This window comes from Protopterus annectens, chromosome 7.part1 (genome assembly GCF_019279795.1).
Source record: "Protopterus annectens isolate FY-2018-M chromosome 7.part1, PAN1.0, whole genome shotgun sequence".
NCBI classification, from domain to species: domain Eukaryota; kingdom Metazoa; phylum Chordata; order Ceratodontiformes; family Protopteridae; genus Protopterus; species Protopterus annectens.
This window is the reverse complement of record NC_056740.1, coordinates 215785958-215806733: the sequence shown is the minus strand read 5'-3', so window position 1 is coordinate 215806733 and position 20776 is coordinate 215785958. Positions and strand designations below refer to the sequence as shown.

General features: G+C 42.4%; 1 protein-coding gene across 2 annotated transcripts in view; it reads right to left on the bottom strand.

Moving 5' to 3' along the window:
- CLPX (caseinolytic mitochondrial matrix peptidase chaperone subunit X) overlaps positions 1–20776 on the bottom strand; it is a 1745917-nt gene that overhangs the window by 1039509 nt on the left and 685632 nt on the right. For both annotated transcript variants that reach the window (XM_044078662.1, XM_044078663.1), the window contains exon 5: positions 16020–16179. In XM_044078662.1, coding sequence (XP_043934597.1) covers positions 16020–16179 — 160 coding nt within the window. The remainder of the gene's footprint in view (positions 1–16019; positions 16180–20776) is intronic.

Here is a 20776-nt window from a genome sequence, read left to right as displayed (position 1 = left end):
TTAAACCTAGCACAAAACCGACAACCAGTGACGTCGTGGTCAGGGCCTAGGCATGGGATACAATAGGAATGGAAATCCTTATGAGGTATTTGCTTCCCACAAGAAATACAGTTATTAACTTTTACTGACATCGGTCTGAGGCAAGAAAAAGTTTCCCCAACGGGGTACTTAGCTTTGTAGAAGACTTCGGTTCTGGATTCGGAATGAAAATCCTAGGAGACGGCCGACCGGCACTTGCGAACTGCTTCTGCTTTGGGCCCCACGCGGCAAGAAAGACTGAAGAAAATGGCGTCAGCTGCATCTTATATACCCCTGTCGCACTGACGTCAGGGAGGAGGCGACAGCAACCGACGTCGGACCAAGACTTTGGAACTCAGGCCGACTGGGGAACCGCCTGACGGCAGGACAACCCAAGTGTAATGACTGCAGCAGTGTAACACGATGAAGATCTGGCATCGTGCCAGTGGTATGGGAGTGCAGTAACAGCATTGCTTTATGAAACCAAAAGGATACTGCAGCTTCATAAATGAATACAGATATAGTATTTGCTGTCATGGTTGACGTGCTTACTGTGTGGTTTACACCTAACAGACTACTTCGTACATTTACAGCAAGCAGCTTGCTACAAATGTAATAAGCAGCATGATGCAATTACAGGGAAGCTTGTTTGTTTTTTTTAGCTCCCCAACTTTGAGTTGAAAGGTTGCCACAATGGAGAACTGCACAAGGAACCTGATAATCCAGCTATGGTTCTGCAATTTGCTAAAACACACTGTGAACACACTTTTTTTAAACACCTTTCTTGAATTATCAGTTGTAACATAGGCAAACTTGCATTTTTATAAAAGTGATCAAACCATATTAACAAGTTTACATTTGCAAAAATCACACATCTCATACACTGTTATATATCCCATAATCTAGACAACATTACATATACTATTAAATTACTTTCTCTTTTTTATTTATTTTATTTTATTTTACATTTGTTGACCGGGAGGATCCGACTGGATAAATGTCCATTTTCAGCAGTGGCCCGGTGAGAAAAGCTCCAGAGTTAGTAGATATAACAAATCAAAAAAAGTAATCATACTACATTACAGGGTTATTTCGCATATACAGAGACAGGTACACATCATGACATTTTTTAGAAAAAAAATACAATGTTAAGGCTCCACATTTTGGACATACTTAGGCACACAGAAAATGTAGTATCTGTAAATGGTATCTGGGTATACCAGTTATAGTACCAGTATTTTCTACCAGAAATTCTGAGAGTTAGGACAAGTTAGTATTTGGAAATTGGTGGAGGAAATAGCAGGAGTAGGGGGGCAACCTGGGGGGAGGCATGGGCATTGCCTATTGGTAAGTAGGTGTTCCTTTAGTAGAAGTTTAAACTTATTAACAGAAATTGCTGAGGTAATATTGGGGGGCAGTGAGTTCCAGACTCTACCTTTGTAGTTATGAAAAAGAGAGTCTTCTACTGAGTTGTTGGATTTGGAGATTTTGATTAAGGTCCTGTTACTGGAGCGTATATTGTCTTGGGTTTTCTTGTATTTTAAGTAAATTAGACAGCGTTGGTATTCTCTCTGGATGTAGTAGGTGTTTTTCAGCAAAGACTAGTTGGTGGAATGTGATGAGATGTTGAATCTCAAATCTCATTATTTGGGAAAGGCCCAGGGGGCCTTTCTAAGCCTAACCAAGTTTTCCCAAAAGAATAATGATGTCCTGCATCCAAATAGGATACTGAATCTCTCAAATCTCATTCCTCCTCCAATACATTTTGCTGCATGCACTGTTCTCAAAAGTCCCATTTTTTTTCAATGAAATTTGCTCCTGCCTTTTTCTAAAAATCCCATCTCCTGTTCTTTTATCTTAGTTACAATATTCTTTTCTAAAAGTATTGCTGGTTTAGATTTTGATTTCCATTTTTTAGCAATTGCTTTTTTGGCAGCCAGCAGAATAAAACTTAAATGAGGGCTTACTATGTCTATGCAATTCAGATCCTGTATCCCAGCTAAAAAAAATAAATTCCTTAGTTACACGCATTTGCTCGCCCAGTGCTCCTGATAAAACACTCTGTATGGAATTTTTAAAGTCTACCAACTCATTACACTCCCAAAAAGTATAGTTGTGTACACTTACCATAAATGTAGATGTTCGAGTGTATTCACTGTTGCAGTCATTTCATTTAGTTAATCTGCTGGCAGGTTGCCCTCAGTTGGCCTGATTAACAAAGTCTTGGGTCCTGCGTCAGTTGCTGTCCCTTCTTCCATGAAGTCAGGTCGTCAGGGGTATAAAACATACAGCAGATGCTATTACATCAGTTTTTCTTACCCCAGATGTCAGGTGCCCCCCCGAATGGGGAGCAAAATATATAAATAATTTAAAACACAAAAATATATACCTCCAAACAAAAGCAAATACACCAAAAAGGCTTTTAAGTGTAGTAAAATAAAGGAGAGGCATAGTAAGAGAAAAAAACAGGGGGCTGGAGGGAGGGTAACCAGGACTGCAACAGTGAATACACTCGAACATCTACATTTATGGTAAGTGTACACAACTGTACTATGTTCTTCGTGTTTCACTGTTGCAGTCATTACATTTGGGTAGTTTCCCAAAATTAAGGTTGGGAGGATGGATTTACACAGTATTAGGACCGGCTATAATGCCCTGCAAAACAGCAGTAGCAAAGTCAGCTTTGGATTTAGAGAAAATTGGTAAATGATAGTGCTTGGTGAAAGTATGAACTGAACTCCAGGTAGCAGGTTCTAAAATATCCCTGGTAGGAACACCTCTGAGAAAGTCTGTAGAAGTAGATGCAGCTCTGGTGAAATGGGATCTGATCCCCTGGGGGATAGGTTTTCCATGGTGCTTATAGCAGAAATGAATACAATGGGCTTATCCATTTGGAAATGGTTTGCTTTGAAAATAGCCTTTCCCTCTGCCCCTGCAGCAAATGCTACCAGCAGTTGTTCCGATTTTCTTCGAGATTTAGTCCTGCCCAAGTAAAATCTAAGTTGCCTGTGTACATCCAATGAATGCAGAATCCACTCCCCTTTGTTCTGTGGATTGGGAAAGAAGGTTGGCAAATGAATGGACTGATTAAGAGCCACACTGGATACCACCTTGGGCATGAAGGATGGGTTGGTCCTGAGTGACTCCCTGTCCACATGAAAGATGATGAAAGCCTCCAATGCCATAAGGGCCTGTAATTCAGAAATCCTTCTAGCCAAATTGATTGCTAAAAGGAAGGCTGTTTTCCAGGAAAGAAATTTTAAGCCTGCAGTAGCAGCTGGCTCGAAAGGAGGTAGAGTAAGTTTCTCCAATACAAAATTAAGGTCCCAGGCAGGGGTTGGAGCTCTCCTGGGTGGCCTTAAGTTTTTGGCCCCTCTGAGATGCTGCTTTAGCAGAGGATGAGAGAAGAGGGGGGGTTCTGTGTTGTAATGAGCTGAAATGGCTGAGGCATGGATTTTTATGTAAGAAAAAGATAGGCCCTTCTGAAGCATCTCAGTTAGGTTTTGCAAAATCTGAGGTAAATTGGGCACTGCTGTGCTCATCCCTTGAGATTAATTCCAGGCACAGAATATTTTCCATTTGTCAGCATAAGATTTTCTAGTACTAGGTCTTCTCGCCTCCAAAATGACATCCATCACAGGTTTGCTGAGGGATGCTTAGGGGAATTTAAGTGATTAGCCAAGCTGCAAGATTCAATGTTTGCAGCGGAGGGTGCAGAATTTGGTTGTTCTGCTGAGACAGTAATGAAGGTGTCTTTGGCAGGTGCCATGGAGAAATTTGTGACAGACTGCGTAGGAGTGGATACCAGTGTTGGCGAGGCCAGTCTGGAGCAAGCAAAATCATTTTTGGTTTGTCCTGTTTGACTTTTAGTAAAACTTTGGAGCGCAAAGGCAGAGGGGGAAAGGCATAGACTAATAGGTTTTCCCAGCTGAAGGACAGAGCATCCACTTTCCAAGCTTTTTTGTGAGGAGTTCTTGTACAAAATATGTCCAACTGGTAGTTGTGGGGTGAGGCAAAGAGATCTATGTCTGGGCTCCCCCATTTGCGTGTTAACATGTTGAAAATCTGTGGTTCCAGTTTCCATTCGTGTGGGTCCATGAGATTTCTGCTTAGCTTGTCTGCCAAAATATTCAGCTTTCCTGGCAGGAATTGAGCTTGTAGTTGTACTTGATAGCTCAAGGCTGCGTTCCACAATACCATGGCTTGTCTGCAGAGGGGGTAGGAATGTGTACCCCCCTGCTTGTTATGTACCACATAACTGTGATGTTGTCCGTCTTTACCTTAGTTGCCCTGGATGAAGTTAGTCCTTGAAGGCTGTCAGTGAATATTGTACAGCTAGCATTTCTGCTTGATTGATATGAAGGTGCAATTGATACGGGCTCCATTTGCCCTGAATGCACTTCCCTGCCAGATGAGCCCCCCATGCATAGTCTGATGAGTCTGTAGTTAGGGTTTGGGGAGCAGGGGGTGGTGTGAATAGCAGTTCATTGTTTTGGTGGCAGGCCTCTGCCCACCATAGGAACTCTAGTTGCAGGCAAGGTATGACAGGAATCATTGTTTGTAGGCTGTGACAATGTTGACTCCATAAACTTTTTAAGTACCACTGAAGTTTCCTCATATGCAGTCTTGCATATGGAATTAGAAGAATGCAAGATGCCATGAACCCCAAGGTTTGCAGTATTTGTCTTGCAGATAGCAGAGTTTTTGTGGCCACCTGTTTGAATTAAGTCACCAACTGAATTTGTTTTTCTGGCATAAGGAAAGCCATTTGGGCAGTTGTATTCAAGCTTGCACCCAGGAATGTAATTTTTTGAGAGGGTACTAGTTGTGATTTATTTTTGTTTACAGTGTACCCTAGACAAGTTAGAACCCTTTTTACAAAAGTCAGATGTTTTAGAAGAATGGCCTTGTTTTCTGCCTGAATTAGACAATCGTCCGGGTATGGATATATTTGAATATTTCTTTGCCTGCAAAATGCAATTACTGGAGCCAAGCACTTTGTAAAGACCCTGGGAGCAATAGATAAACCAAAGGGCAGTGCAGAGAACTGATAATGCAAGTAGCCTGCTTTGAAGCGGAGGTATCTTCTGCAAGATTCCCTGACTGGGATATGCAGGTAAGCCTCTTTTAGATCTAGAGTTGCCAACCAGGCATCTTTGCCTAGCACAGGAAGTAACTGGTGAAGAGTCAGCATCTTGAATTTTGGAATGTCCAGGAAGGTGTTTAGAGTAGACAGGTCCAGAATTGGACGCCATGATTTGTCTTTTCTGGGTACCAGGAAAAGTGTGGAATAGAAACCTTGTCCCTTTTCCTCTTCTGGTACTAGTTGAATAGCCCCCATGTTTAAGAGGGAAAGTACTTGTTTCTGAGCCTCTGCCCAGTGATTTGGGGGCAGGTCTGGCCATCCGTTTGGAGTTGGCAACGTGTGGAAATGAAATCTGTATCCCTGGGACACTATATTTAAAACCCATTTGTCCTGGGTTATAAGTTGCCAGTTTTTTGCATGAAGTGCCAGTTTTCCCCCCATAGGGGCAGCTAAAAGGTAAGTGTTTGGTAATTCTAAAGGAAAGTCATTGAGACTGTTTACCATAGGGAGGTGTCTTGCTGTTTCCAGATTTAGAAGAGGAGGCACCCCACTGCTTAGTTCTGAAAATCCCTTGGGACTGAAACCTGGTGCTTTTGGAATGTCTGGGTTGGCTTGTGTGGTTCTGGAAGGAACTGGAAAGGACCAGTTCTTATTAGGCCAGTGCCTACTAAATCTTGGAGGTTGTACTTGCAAGAAATCTTTCACAGTTTGCATAGATTTCTTTATCTTCCATCTTTTTTAGAACTTCTTCAGCCTTATTGCCAAACAGACGGTCCTGCTGCAAAGGAGCATCCAACAATTTTGCTTTAACATGATCAGTCAGAAATTGCTCCTTAAGCCAAGCATGCCTTCTAAGCACACATCCAGTAACAGCATCCCTGCAAGGGGCCTCTAAAGAATCAAAACCACATTGCAAAGTATGTTTTCCAACTTGTTCAGCTGAATGCAATAAATCCTGTAAATCTTTATTTTCCACACAGTCAGAAATCAACATAATTTTCTGTTTAAGCAGTCCCATAATATGCTGCTGATACTTTAGCATATGGAATTGACAGTTTAAAGCCCTGATTGCCAAGGTTGCAGAAGTATAAACCTTTTTACCCCATCTATCCAGCACCCTGGAGTCTCTATCAGAAGGGGTAGGATTTCTAGCAGTAGAAGCCTTAATGCCCTTGGGCCCCTGAGAAATGGTTTCAGGGTCCGCAACAGGATTTTTGAAAAGGAATTTGTGGGAGATGAGAACCCTGTAGTATCTGTCTGGCTTACAAGGGGCCGGAGGCAGAGAATCAGGGGCCATACTAGATTCTGAAAACACATCATCAACAATGTCTAGTACAGGAGGTATAGCCAAAGGCCTATGCTGAGGAAGAAGAAGAAAATCCCTAAGCCTCTTTTTGGATTCAGAAAAATCCTGACTTTCCCAGTGGAAATGCTCCCTTAGGGTATGTAAAGTTTCCCCAAAAGAAAAATCCTCAGGGGGAGAAGCAGAAGGAATGGAATCCTCTGCATCAGAGTCCTCATAAGTAGGTATGGACAAATCATGTTCATTAGAAGAGTCAGAAGAAGGAGAGTCCTGTTCAGAAGATTCATAGTCAAGTTCAGCCCTAGGCCTCTTGGAAGGGGGGGGGAGGGGTTGACTACCCCTGATTAAAGTAATTAAATCTTCAGCCATTTTGATCATTTGTTATTTAGGCCTAGGGGCCTGAACATGCAGCCTGGGCGTCCGTTTTTTTAGACACAGAGCGAGATTTTGGCCTTAATATTGAAGGTGGTGTTGGTTTAATATACAAATCTGTAGGCCTGAATACACCCTCAGAAACTGGTGCCTGCACAGCAGCTCTGGACCCATCCAAGGTAGAGGCATCAGCGGGGTTCCATAGGTGAAGCATCTCGCGGCATACCAGACTCCGAATGGGTCTTGTATAGTTTGTTTATGGCTGGGGTCCACTAGACAGGACGTCTGCATTTGGAGGATTGGGTCTTGGTTTTATTTGGGATTGCATGATCCATGCATTCCTGAAGGTGTTCAAAGAATGCGTTTATAAAGGATTCTGCGGTCTGGGCCGTACTTTCCACAGGCCCGGGGGCTTTGAAGGATTCCACCTCGGTTTTGAGGAGTGTGAAATTTGCTTTAGAGAAGTTTTTCACTGTGGAAGCAATTGTGCTTCTTCTTGCTGTGTGAGATTTCCCTTATTTTGTAATACTTAAACCTTTGTCAACCCCTCTAAAAAAGAAGTTATGTCTTACCATAACATTCCATCTGTGTTGTTCATCTTCTTTCATTCATCACTGATGTGTTCGGTTCCGAGCCCTCGGACCCAAGTCGGCCTATTACCAAGCTCACGCCAGCCAAAAAAACTCTTGAGCCAAGTCTCTACCCAGAATGCCCTTCCCCCTGTTACCTCAGATTGAGTTTGCTAAGAAAGGAAGTAAAGCCGAGGACAGTCCTATGCAAGTACCCTAGTGCACCACTTAGACCCAGGAGCCTTTGGAGGGTTTAGGAGGGTGGGAAGTGATGAATGAAAGAAGATGAACAACACAGATGGAACGTTATGGTAAGACGACTTCTTTATCTGATGTTGTTAATCTTCTTTCCATTCATCGCTGATGGGACAGAATCCCAAGCTACCTTCAGGTCCATGGGTGACCCCTATGGAAGAACATTCCTGAGTACCACTGAGCCGAAGGCAGCTCTCCCCCTGGAACCAGGTCCAATTTGCAATGAATGATAAATGTATGAGGCTTAGCCCAAGTAGCCGCTGCACAAATGTCATCCATGGATGCCCTAGAATGGAATGCTATAGAAGTTGCCACAGATCTAGTGGAGTGGGCTTTAACCCTTGGCATGGATTCATTATGGTGGAAATAGGTGACACACATACAGTCCCCTTAGCCATCTTGATAATGTAACCTTGGAAACAGCTTCTCCAATTTTGGGTCCCGAAAAGGAGATGAAAAGGCGTTCAGCTTTACAGATAGATTTGGTCCTGTCTAGGTAAAATCTTAATTGTCTATGTACATCTAAGGTGTGAAGGGAATACTCTCCTCTAGTGGCAAAATTCGGAAAAAACACTGGTAGATCAATGGACTGGTTAATAGAGAATTCTGAAACAACTTTGGGAAGAAAAGGTGGGTTCTTCCGAAGTGACACTTGTCTTTATGAAAAACCAGATACGGCCTCTTGATACACAATGCCTGTAGCTCCAAAACTCTTCAGGCAGAGGTAATGGCTACCAGGAACAAAGATTTCCAAGACGAAAACTTTAGGTCATACTTAACCGCAGGCTCAAAGGGCTTTTGAGTCAAAGACTGAAGGACTAAAGTGAGGTTCCATGGTTCTACGGGCTGTCTGAGAGGAGGCCTGAGATGAGAGGACCCTTTGAGGAAAGCCTTGCAGAGGCATAAAGAGATAAGAAAAGTGCCATCTGTATCATTGTGGAAATTGGCGCTAGATGCACTCATACTGTAGAGGCAGAGGATCTATTATCAAAAAACTTAGACAAGTATTGAAGCACTGCAGTAATTGGAGCCAAATACGGGTCTAGGATGTTATCCTTGGACCAAATGGAAAACCTTTTCCATTTATCCTGATATAGTCTTCTGGTGGATGGTTTGTGAGAGGCCAGAATGATGTCTCGAACAGGTGAGGAGAGATAAGACTGCATGGTGACTAGCGGAAGTGGAAAAACCAAGCTGTCAGCTTGTGAGTGGACAGGTTCAGGTGACTCAACCCTTGGGGGTGAGTGATCTGATCTGGTAGAGGGTCCAGAATCCACAGCGGGTATACTAGGTGACGCCGAAGAAAGGGGAACCAGAATGGGGCTATGAGGATCACCTTGCATCTCAACCAAATAACTTTCTTTAGAAATTGTGGGATCAGAGGAATGGGAGGATAGGTGTAGAGAAGTCCCGTGGATCAGAGCATCCGTCGGTGACTCCACCTCCGGGGGAAGTAGGGCGAAGTATCTGCTGCACTTGGTGTTTGATGGAGAGGCGAAAAAATCACAGCAAGGCTGGCCCCAGTGGCTAAAGATTACAGATGCCACCTTGAGGTTGAGGGACCACTCTTGGGGTATAAAGATGCATCTGCTCAGTTTGTCCGCAATCACGTTGGAGCTCCCCGGGATATGCATTGCTATCAGAAAGTGGTTGGAAGCTATCGCTCACTGCCAAATTCTCATGGCTTCTCGACATAGGGGGTAGGACTTGGTTCCTCCTTGCTTTTTGATGTACTAGACCACTAACATATTGTCTGACTGAATTGCAATTGTCCCGGAGGGAAAAGCTGAATGGAATGCCTGCAATGCTGACAGCACAGCTCTCAGTTCTAGAACAATGATATGCAGGTGGGCCTCTGAGGTGGACCATGTGCCTTGGATAGTCTTTCCTTGGAAATGGTCCCCCCCACCCAATCAGGGAAGCATCCGTGGTCACAATGGCTGTGAGCTGAGAGGGTTGAAATGGGCAGCAACAAAGATCTACGTCTGGCCTCATCCACCAAATCAGGTCCTGCTTGCAGGAGTTGGTTATTTGAATCTTGTAATCCAGGGGATGACAATTTGGGAACCATGACACAGAAGGAGCTATTGCAGAATTCGCATATGTAGCTTTGCTAGAGGCGCTATTGGAATTGACGCAGCCATAGAACCTAAGGCTTGGAGAACATCTCTTGCAGAGGCTGATGCTTGAGAAAGAATCACTCGGATCTGAAGCCTCAATTGATGGAGTCTGTGAAGAGGGAGTGATACAAGACAGGACTGGGTACTGAACACTGCTCCCAATGAAGTTTATTTGTTGTTTTGGGATAAGATTTGATTTCTCCCAATGTATCGTTATTCCCAACAATTTTGCCAAAGACAGAGCATGTTGTAGCGCAGTTACCAGAAGATGCTTGGTGGAGATGGTAACAAGCCAGTCATCTAGATACGGAAACACCCGGAATCCTTTCAGTCTCAAGTGAGCTGTTCCCACTGCCATGCATTTCATGAACACTCGGGGGGGCTGTAGAGAGACCGAACAGTAGGGCACAGAATTGGTAATGACTTGCTCCTAGCCAGAAGCGAAGCAGACTCCTGGAGCGTTTGTACATCTTGATGTGGTAATACGCATCCCGGAGATCTACAGAGCACACCCAATCACCTTCTCTTAAAAAGGGTGTGGGTGACAGACCTGTTTAAGTTGCTGAGATCCAAAATGGGTCTCCAGTCCCCTGCCTTTTTTGCCATCAAAAAGAATCTTGAGTAAAATCTGGATCCACGCTGGTCTGGTGGGACTGGCTGGAGGACTCTTTTTTGAGACATCTTTATAATCTCTGAAGCTGCTTCCTCCCTTTGACTGGGTGGAACATCTGGAAGTTTTCTTGGAAATTTTGGCTGACAAGAAAGGGGAATGGTGTAATCTCTGGTGATAATATTCTGCACCCAACGATCGGTGGTGATAAGAGTGCCAGGCAGCTTGGTGCAGAGAGAAACAACCCCTGACTGCTTCCAGAGGTAAGCAATCAGGCCGCCCCTCAGGAGCGCTGATAAGGCTGTCCAGAGAAGGAGTCCCTGGAGCCTTGATTGCGAGGACCCCCTCTGCCTCTATAGGGGCGTCTTCCAGAACTGTTATCCCCTCTGCCTCTGGGAGCATCATCACCACGTGCGGCATGGAAAGGACCCTGAGATTTCTTATGCCACATTTTCCCACTCCTCTGATTCCTGGAGAAGGTACATTGAGGGTTGGAAAACCATAGGCCTATGGCAGACAGGGTTTTTCCATCTTGCTCGCACCTGGCTAGTGTGTCCTTCACTTTGGAGCCAAAGAGGGATGAAGTTTCGATGGAAGTATTCAGAAAGGAATACTTGAAGGGGTCCGCAAGGTCACAGATGCGCAAACAGGCATGATGTCTCATAATGCCCAAACCCGCTGCTCTAGCTGCCCCTTCGGTCGCGTGTGAGAGCAACCGCATGGACGAGTTGGATATTGATTCTAGGGTTGCTAGCTGCAAGGCCAATTTGTCCCTGACCTCGTCAGACAACTGTCCTCTGAGTGTCCCAGAGAGTTCGGAGATCAAGTCCCTCTGGAGCCTCGTAAAATGTGCCAAATAATTCAGGGAGCATATAGCAAAGGTCTGTGATACAAAAACATGCTTCCCAAGTCTGTCCACCACTGAGGACTCCCTGTCAGGCAAGTGGACAGCAGGACTTTCCTCAGCCAAGTCCTTTTTCGTGGCCACTGCCACCACCATAGCATTAATTGGTAACCCTTTGGACCAGTGCGGATTCTCCACAGGAGGGAACATAATTTTGTCTGGTCTCTGGGGGATTGCCTCAACAGAATCATGGTTCTTCCACGCACGCTGCACGACGAGCTCGTCAGCAGGCAGGGTCACCCAAGAGGTAGACGGCTGGGCACAAAAAGCCTGCATGAACATGGACTCCTCAAACGAAGGGTTGGAGGGCTTCCAGTCACCTCTCTACTTTAACATCTCCAGGATGTTGCCAAAAGAGACATCATGAGGAGGTGACCATGGGGACCCTTCACCATCATCGTAATCAGTGTCCTCCATTAAGGACTCCTCGGGCGAGTCCACGTGCTTCCTCTTGGGCATCTTCTTTTGAGGGGGCTCCTCAGTGGAGGTCTCTGAGGAGGACTCGGAAGAGTGGGTCCCCTGAACAGGGGTGTCCTGCAGCTTTTTCGCCCGGTGTCCGGGGGGGGGTTATCTGTGACAGCTGTAGCTCAGGGGGGAGAACTGGGGTTCCGACATCAAAGGAGTGCTGCCAGAAGCAAAAGCCCTCTCCGTTATGTGAAAGGCAGGCCCGTCTGAAGAGGGATGGGAGCCCGAAACAGAGAAAGACAACCTCGGGACCGGGGTCACACTTCACTCAGACAGACCTGCCCCCACAGGTGGAGCCTCAAGCAGGATTGGCACAGATGCAGCCATGAGAACCGAGGAGAAAGTTAGCACTGTACCCTGGCCGACGTGCCCATCCCCCAATCCCCAGATTGAGGAAGGACTGGTTTGGTGGGAACAGAGGACCAAAGGGACAAACCCGGAGCCGGAGTGAGATATACCGTAGGTGCCGAGGTGATGGGTTCCAAGAAGGATGGTGGAGCAGAAGGCTTTGGAAATGAGATGGTCAAAGGAGGAGTGTAAGATAGAGTCTGTGGATAAGGCAACCCAAGTCCAGCCCCCCTGGCTACCAACAGCTGGTCCACAAGACGCACCACGTCATGTTCCGAAAGGCTCCTGGTGGATCTAGTGGATACTCCAGACAGGGAGTCAGGACATTCGAGAAATGGGCTATACGCTTGTCCCAGAAACAGGTCTACAGAACGAGAGTATCAGCTCTGCGGTGCAAGGTCTGCCGGCACCAAAGTCTCTAGTTTCGAGACAGGAAGCAAAGGGGTCAGATCCATTGAGGTCTGTACAACGATTGGTGACGAAGTGGCAGTTGGAGCCAAAACGGTCGGTTCCAAAATGGAAACTGAAGTCGTAGTCGAAGATGCACCCTGAGCCAAAGTAGCTATAGGTGCCGAAGTCGAAACAGGCATAGTAAGATCAATGATCTGTGCCAGAGGTAGGGTGTGTGCCAAAACAGGCGTCGGTATCGTAGGTTTTGAGATGGTCGGAGTCGAGGAAGGTGGAGCCGAAGAGGCAGATTTATGCTTCGATAATAACTTAGGGACCTTAGATTTCCCAGGTTTGCTCTGATCACCGGATGGTGAAGATAAGTACCCTTCTTATCTGACATCTTGGTAGAAAAAGGACACCACAACTAAATGTATAATCCAACAATAATTAAGTCAACTCCATTCAAAAATTCACAAGAAAACCACCAATATAACAACACACTGTATGAAGAGAAGAAAGGGAAACACATGAATAAAGATAAAAGCTAACAGGTTACGCAAGAGAAAACAATACCAGCTATGGTATTGAAGAAATAAAACAAGGGTAAGGGAAAAGGCCATACCAACAATGGTACTTAAGGTTTACCAACAGTAACAATGGGTAGAATAGAAAGAATAAGGTTAGACTGAAGAAAAGACACTAGCAATACTAAAGGTTTAGTAAAATATGAAGATATCCAAATAGTTTTACACAAATATCAAAAAAGATTTCACTTAGCTGAGAGCTTGGCTGAAACCCGGCTGTATGGCTACATGGCAAACGAGATCTGAGGTAACAGGGAGAAGGGCATTCTGGGTAGAGAAATAGCTTGAGAGTTTTTTTGGTTGGCGCGAGCTTGGTAATAGGCCGACTCGGTTCCGAGGGCTCAGAACCAAACCCATCAGTGATGAATGGAAAGAATATTAACAACATCAGATTAATTCTAATTACTTCTTAACCAGTTTGCTTTTTCTTGTATTTCTACCCTATTTTTAAACTTCAGTTTCATTTTATCCCACTCACTAGCTATAACTTCTGGAGTACTTTCTATCTTCCCTAATAACTCCTGGACAATTTCCACTACCCATTCCTTAAATTTCTGTCTTTTTAACAGGTAGGTGGTAAAACACCAATGTTTTACTATTTACTTCATTACCCTGCATTTTTAAGTTAGTAATTACTAGTGCATGATCTGAAATAGTTACTGAATTTATATCAAAGTTTTCAGTTAAATGGACAAGCTCCTGTAAAATATAATGTCTATCAAGTCTAGCTCAGTTATTGTACCTCGTAGAATAATACGCAAATTCTTTCAGAATTCCTGCTACTGAATTCACATCTTTCATACCAAATATTTTCATAAATTTCTTCTGAAACTTACCCTTTGTTATATTTTTCCCTTCTACCCCCCCCCCCGATACATCCTCACTGCTGCAAATGAAATTCCAGACCCCACCTATAAGTAATATTTCGATTTCTCCCAAAAAAAATTAAATCTCTAAAATAGCAGTTTTAGGTGGAATACAAAATACATGACAATGTAATCCTCATTCCCTCCCAATAGCCCATGACTACCACAAATCTTTTTTCCTCTTCTATTACTACTGGAGTTTCTCTAGCAATTAATACAAGTATTCCTCTTTTCCTCTGTCCCTGATATTCTGCAGAATATCCATCATGAAATCCTTTCTTTATCAAATTCACATGCTCATTTCTTTCTAAATGTGTTTCCTGTAGCACTGCTATCTGCACTCTGCATTTTGTGACATAATTATTTTTTCCTTGTCTGTAACTGTAAGACCATTCACATTCCAAGACATTAAGCAACGTGCCACCATTATGTTAACAAGTCCTTATTCCCACCTATTATACATTACAGCTTTTGTGATATATGCACCAAATAACATTTGGCAGGTTAATCCTTTATAAAGTTAAATTTTTCTTATCAACATTGAACCTATGTCACATTTTACAAGCTTTTTTTGTTTTAATAAAAGCCCTCACACAAAAAAAACAAACACACCCCCAGAATACTCCCATAACCTATTAACTTAAAACATACACATATAATTATGTACATCTTCAAATAATGAAGTTTAACCCACACACTACGAACATTTGTGCCAAAAAGACGGCTGCTAACAAACTGTTTACAATCTTAACTAAAACAATGACTATGGAGAAAGGGACATCTCCAGACTATGGAGGTCTAGGAACAATACAAAACAACCCTGCTGAAGAAAAGTGTGCTTACTGACAAAGAAATATAGGATGGCAAAAGTATAACACAATACATATATGACTTAAGAACAAGAAATGGGAAAGAAATCCACCATATTCACAACAATATTCACTGAGAAACACAGAATAAATGATAAAAAAGATATGGGCTGTAAGCAAAATAACCTGTCAAAAATATGAAGACTTCCTCCACACAAAGATATAAAAAGAGGTGTGCTTCCTGCCAGTACAGAAGAAGGGAAACTAGAATAAGAACATGAAAACACCTACATACAGCAAAAGAACTGATGTGGTTTAATTTCAAAGTAGTAAACCACTAGATCAACTGTATATTCCTTAATTAAAGTAGTATACTCAAAACATAATCTGTTTGAATGTCTATTAAACAAGCATCCTGAATGTGAACTTATGCAAGCCGAAAAGATATAATGAAATGTGGTCCATGATGCTAAAATGTCCAGAGAAGTCTGGTTCATAAATGTGTCTATTCTGTGGTCAATCCTGCTTTATTGACATAACATACTAAAACAGGATTAAATGCCCAAGACAGACTGCCTTGAAGGCAGAGATAGAATGTACAATCATAAAAGAAACAATAAAAACAAGAAGCCAAATCACCATAATGTTCACTTGACATAAACAGGATATATGGAAAAAATAAAATGAAGATCTGACATATAAAGACTACAGCTACAATTAAACCAATGGGTTAGCATTACGCCACTGAGAAGAAAACAGAAGCAGACAGTGGCATGATACAGTATTTCCTCTCAAGCAAGCACGACACTCTTCAAATGAAGAAGAGAAGTGAGAAAGGGGGGGGGGGGGATCTGAAATTGGTTAATGCCTGCTTTGTATGCAAAATCTACTACACAGTGTCAATCTCTAATGACAGTTCAGAATCAATTTTTTTTTCTTCCAAGTAGGTAAATTCTTCATGGGTATACACTCACCTGCAAGGAAAGATGAAGCAAGTGAAATTTCCAATCTAATGTAACCCATGAGCTTAACTGCATCTACATTGGCTTCCTTTAAATTTCTCAAAAGTCACATCACCTCAAATGGTTCTGTTTAAACTGCCGTGCTATTTACTAAATGATATACACAAGTGTTGTTTAAGTATTAGTAACTTGTGCTTTCTGTGGTGAGACCAGAAATGTCAGCACTGTTGCTAGATCATACATAACCAAATATGCACTTTAGTTACACTGCACTAACTGGTTCAAAAAACAGTTGCTAAACTTCCACAAATCTGTAGAAATAGTGCAGACATGACAACCTAGGCAGCTGTATACTGACCTCTGGGAGTAAGAGAAGCTTGCTTTTCAATTTCTGCATGTTGTCTTAGGGTTGTTGGTATATTGTTGTAGATTCGTTTGTAGTGATTGTACACTGCCACTGACAATACTTTCTTTGCGTAGGACTGGCCAACAACATACTTATCAAGATATGCATATATCTGAAAGAAAAATCAATACAGAAGAAAAATACTTATTGCAACAGTATTTCTTCATGGAATCCTTAAGATAAACAGTCCATCTAGTTACAAAAATGTCTCCAAAGAGTGATTGTGTGTAAAATGACATGGCCACAGCTGCAAATGACAAAAAGAAACATGGACTGTTCTGCCAAAAAATCAGCCTGTCACTGCAGGAAAGGACAATACAGCTGCTACTAGGTACACTTTACTGGAAATAGTTACTGGAAAGGATTTATCAATTGACAGAGGAGTTTATAATAATCTAACTTGGAACATTTTATTCATTTCATTTTACAATTTGTTAGCAGGTAAGTGAGCTTGTCAGCTGACCCTTTCAGTCAAGACCTCGGTATAAAACAAAGTAATATGGGTAAACAAAATAATGTATAAAGAATATATGCAAAAATGTAAGTAAACATAAGTAATATAAATGCCACAGTTAGTCATTTGGTGAAATAAGTTATAGATACCATATATACACTACAAACAATTACCACACTGAACAAATTTATAAGGAAATAAGGTTCAATACTATAAGCCTGGCTGTGTCCATCACTGACCTTCTGCAAAAAAAAAATAAAATAAAATAAAAAACAGTATTAGATCATCTCTGTATTGCTGCTAAAATGTCCAAAGAAGTCTGGTTCATAAATGTGTCTCTGCAAAACTCTGAAGGAAGGGGAACACTGGATTAAAACTATTTTTCAAATAGCTTATATTATGAAATGAAATACTTTAATCTGGCTGATATCTGGTCATTAAATGTGTCTCATGCTCAAGCATGCATACATTCACAAACCACAAACATGGTTGTTACCTTCACAGGTTAAACAAAGCTTCAAAGCAGATCCACATATAAATCATCTTGAAATAGATCTAAACAAATATCATGTAACCTTTGAAGAATCAACTGCAGTAGAGTTTTTAATTTCCTCTTCTGCAATCACCTTAGCTACCTTCAGCTCCCATGGACACGTACACACTCTGGCATCAAAAAAATAGATAAAAAGAGCATGCCCATATTCTGCACATGCAATTCCACAATTTGCGAAAGAAGAAATAAAAAAACAAAATGTATGGCTATACAAATATAAACCTGCTCAACTTACAAAGAACTCCAATGGAAGTGGATGAATGGATGGAGGAATAATTCAAACAAAGAAGAATGTTTAGGAGCGTAATAAGTACCAATCATGCTGTGCTCCTTCAGAGATTAATTGAAAAATACATACCTTTGTATAAGATATGAGGGGTATAACATAAAAGGCTGGCTGTAGAAGAACAACAGTGCCTCAAACTTCACAAGATGCCAAATTAGAAAGGCCAGAACCCAAAAATTCACAAGGCTGAATGCTGCAACCATGAAGTGCAAACCAATACCCAAATCACTCCTAGATTAATGGGTAAACCAGTAATTTTTGGCAAAGATGTGAACTAATCACCAAATGCTCACGATACAATTTTCCATAATGGAAGAAATTCTGGAATAGACACTTACTTTAAAGAGTAAAATTTTCTAGTGGGTAGTTAGTTAAGCTACCATACAGCAAAAATCAATACAGACAGCAATCCATTTGCAAGTATCTACATAGCTAGTGCAACCTCTGCAGCTCGACAGTAAATGATAAAAAGAGTTGTTCTATCATTCTGATCTAATGGACTATCTAAGAAACACCTGAGCTGAAGCTGCATACCTGGCATGTTAAGGGCTCTTGATCCCCCATATTCTATATCTGGAAAGAACAAAGGGATATGAACAGACTGACTTAAGGAAAATTCTGGCCCAACCTCTTGAAGTAAATGTGGTTTAGCTACAACCTATCTTTGTGAAAGCACACATACGTTTTTCTAAAACAGGAGTCTGAAACTCCAAGACACTACCAGCAAAGGGAAATCATCAAGAAAAACACTAATGTCCAAGCCTACACCAAAAAACTATATGAGCACCTACATTGCTGTATGGACTCCAATACCTCACAGGATCTGGTGTGGGGAGCCCCTGATTATTTCCCCGTGAACAAGGGCTCCTATGCAGCAGCTGCAAGTTTTTCCAGCTCCTCAGTTTCAGTACTTTAAGGACATCTGCAGAGCTCTGTGATGTGACATCACCGCTCGGCATGATCGCAAACTTTTTTGTTTTCCGTGGGTGTAAGAGTATAGTGCAGAAGAATAGCTGTGGCAGGGCTAGCCATCTGATGGTGTGAACCTTGGCTCGAGATGATTGCCACCGACTTAAATTTAAGCATTCTGTAAGAGTGAATTTAGCTTAGAATGTTTGCCTTCATAAACCTCGTCACTGGAATCCTGTTACAGGAAGTTCACCTTGTTCATCTGTGGTACAAGAAAAGAAGCAAGTAGTGGAAGTGGGATGTCTTTCTAAATAATAATAAACAAATAAAATGACTGCTTAATCTACACAGGATGCACTTTTCCCAGACATGACAAACCATGCTCCAACACTAATTTCACTTTCTGTTCACCAATATTCTTTTATGCCCTTTTCATAATTATTGTTTGAATAATGACCATAAAGGTACAGTTATGACTTTCAATGATGGAATACTTTTTCTGGACTCCCATACCTAGCACACCAAAAAAGCATCTTATTTTCTGAAAAAAATAATTTCTTGTAACAGATTTATATAATTTACTTTCTTTCAGAGCATACTGAGCAGTTCTTTCATTATGCCTTTGGTACAGCAAGGTCCAGTGGCTTCATTTTTTGAGGGGGAGGGTCACCAAGACCTACTACTCCAACACTTACAGTTTTGGCCCTCAGTGTCAGACAGCTGCTTAAACCTGTTCTTTCAGGTGTGGTAGTGTATGGTTCCAGCATTCTCTAAGGGCAGCTCTAAAAATGTTATCATTAATTGTTTAAGGACCGCTAACATTCTGTCTCCATTGTTAGACTACAGCCAGGTAACTGTCCTTAAGGACTGTTGCAAAGCACTGTATGTCTCATCAGTGTTTAACACCATAGCGAGTTTCCTTTTTCATCTGTGCTGCACTACGGTTAAGCGGTGCTGCAGGCTTCTTGTTTCGGCACTGTAGCTCACGAGGTAATGTCTTGTGACCTAAATGCCAAAACCCGGTAGTGTAACTTTTGGGGAATATAGAGCGATGACTGTGCTAAGCCCCAGTCACATCCCTGATGAGAAGGTCCACAGGGTCAATAATTTGCACCCTGGGTGAGTACATGTAGTAGCTTTACCTACTCTGGCCATAATGATGGCTATGATCTTCATGCTGTCATCTGTATACCTGAGGATTTTGCTGTTGCATTTGGGCTTTGAGATATAAGTAGCTGCAGAACAACCCCACATACTTCATTCTGTTGTCAGGCACTTATCACCTGGCTTTGGACTAATGAGTAGTTCCCTCCAACTTCTTTGTTGGCCTTCATTTCCTGCAGCAAGATTTTAATGGCACACACTTTTCTAAACATGACAAAGTACAGTTTTGTACCTACCATAAATGTAGATGTTCGAGGATCCACATTGCTGCAGTCCTAACTATTGGGTAGTCCGCTGTCCAGTCGGCCCGAATACCAGAGTATATGGCTGACGTCGGTCAGGGCGCATTAGACTGACGTCAGTACGTCAGGGTACTAATGCGCATGACCGACGTCATATCCTCAGTCTTTTCTTGCCCCAGATGTCAGAAGACCCTAAAAAGACAAGGCCCAATATACCTGCACCAGAAATATGTACAATATATACAAAAATATATACAAAAATATCAGCAGATAACCTCACCTACACAACCACCCCTAAATACAGAGGGGAAGGAGGGAGGGTAAATTGGACTGCAGCAATGTGGATCCTCGAACATCTACATTTATGGTAGGTACAAAACTGTACTATGTTCTTCGTTCCACATTGCTGCAGTCCTAACTATTGGGTAGAATCCCAAAGCAGAGGTAAGGGAGGCTGGCAAATCATAAAGAAGCAGGAGCTGACAACATGCCTTGCAAAATAGCTGTGGCAAAACCAGCCCTAGACTTAGAGTAGAGAGGAAGGTGATAATGCTTAGAGAAAGTATGCACTGAACTCCAAGTAGCTGCCTCCAAAATATCCTTAGTTGCCACCCCTTAGAAATGCTGTTGAAGTGGCAGTAGCCCTAGTGGAATGAGGCCTAATCCCAGCTGGAATCTCCTTGCCATGATGGGAATAACAAAATGCAATGCAAAACCCAATCCACCTAGAAATAGTTTGTTTTGACACAGGCTTGCCCTGCGAACTCAAAGCAAAAGAAACAAACAACTGCTGAGACTGCCTAAAATCCTTAGTCCTGCTTAAATAATAACGCAATTGCCTATGTACATCTAAAGTGTGCAAAATCTTTTCCCCTTTATTTTGGGGGTCTGCATAAAAAGTAGGCAAATGAATAGTTTGGTTTAAAGCCACACTAGAAACCACCTTAGGCATAAAGGAAGGATTAGTGCGTAATGATACCCTATCCTTATGGAAAATCAAAAGGGCTCTACTGCCATAAGGGCCTGCAACTCAGACACCCTTCTTGCAGAAGTAATAGCCAACAAAAAAGCAGTCTTCCATGACAAGTATTTCAATTCAGC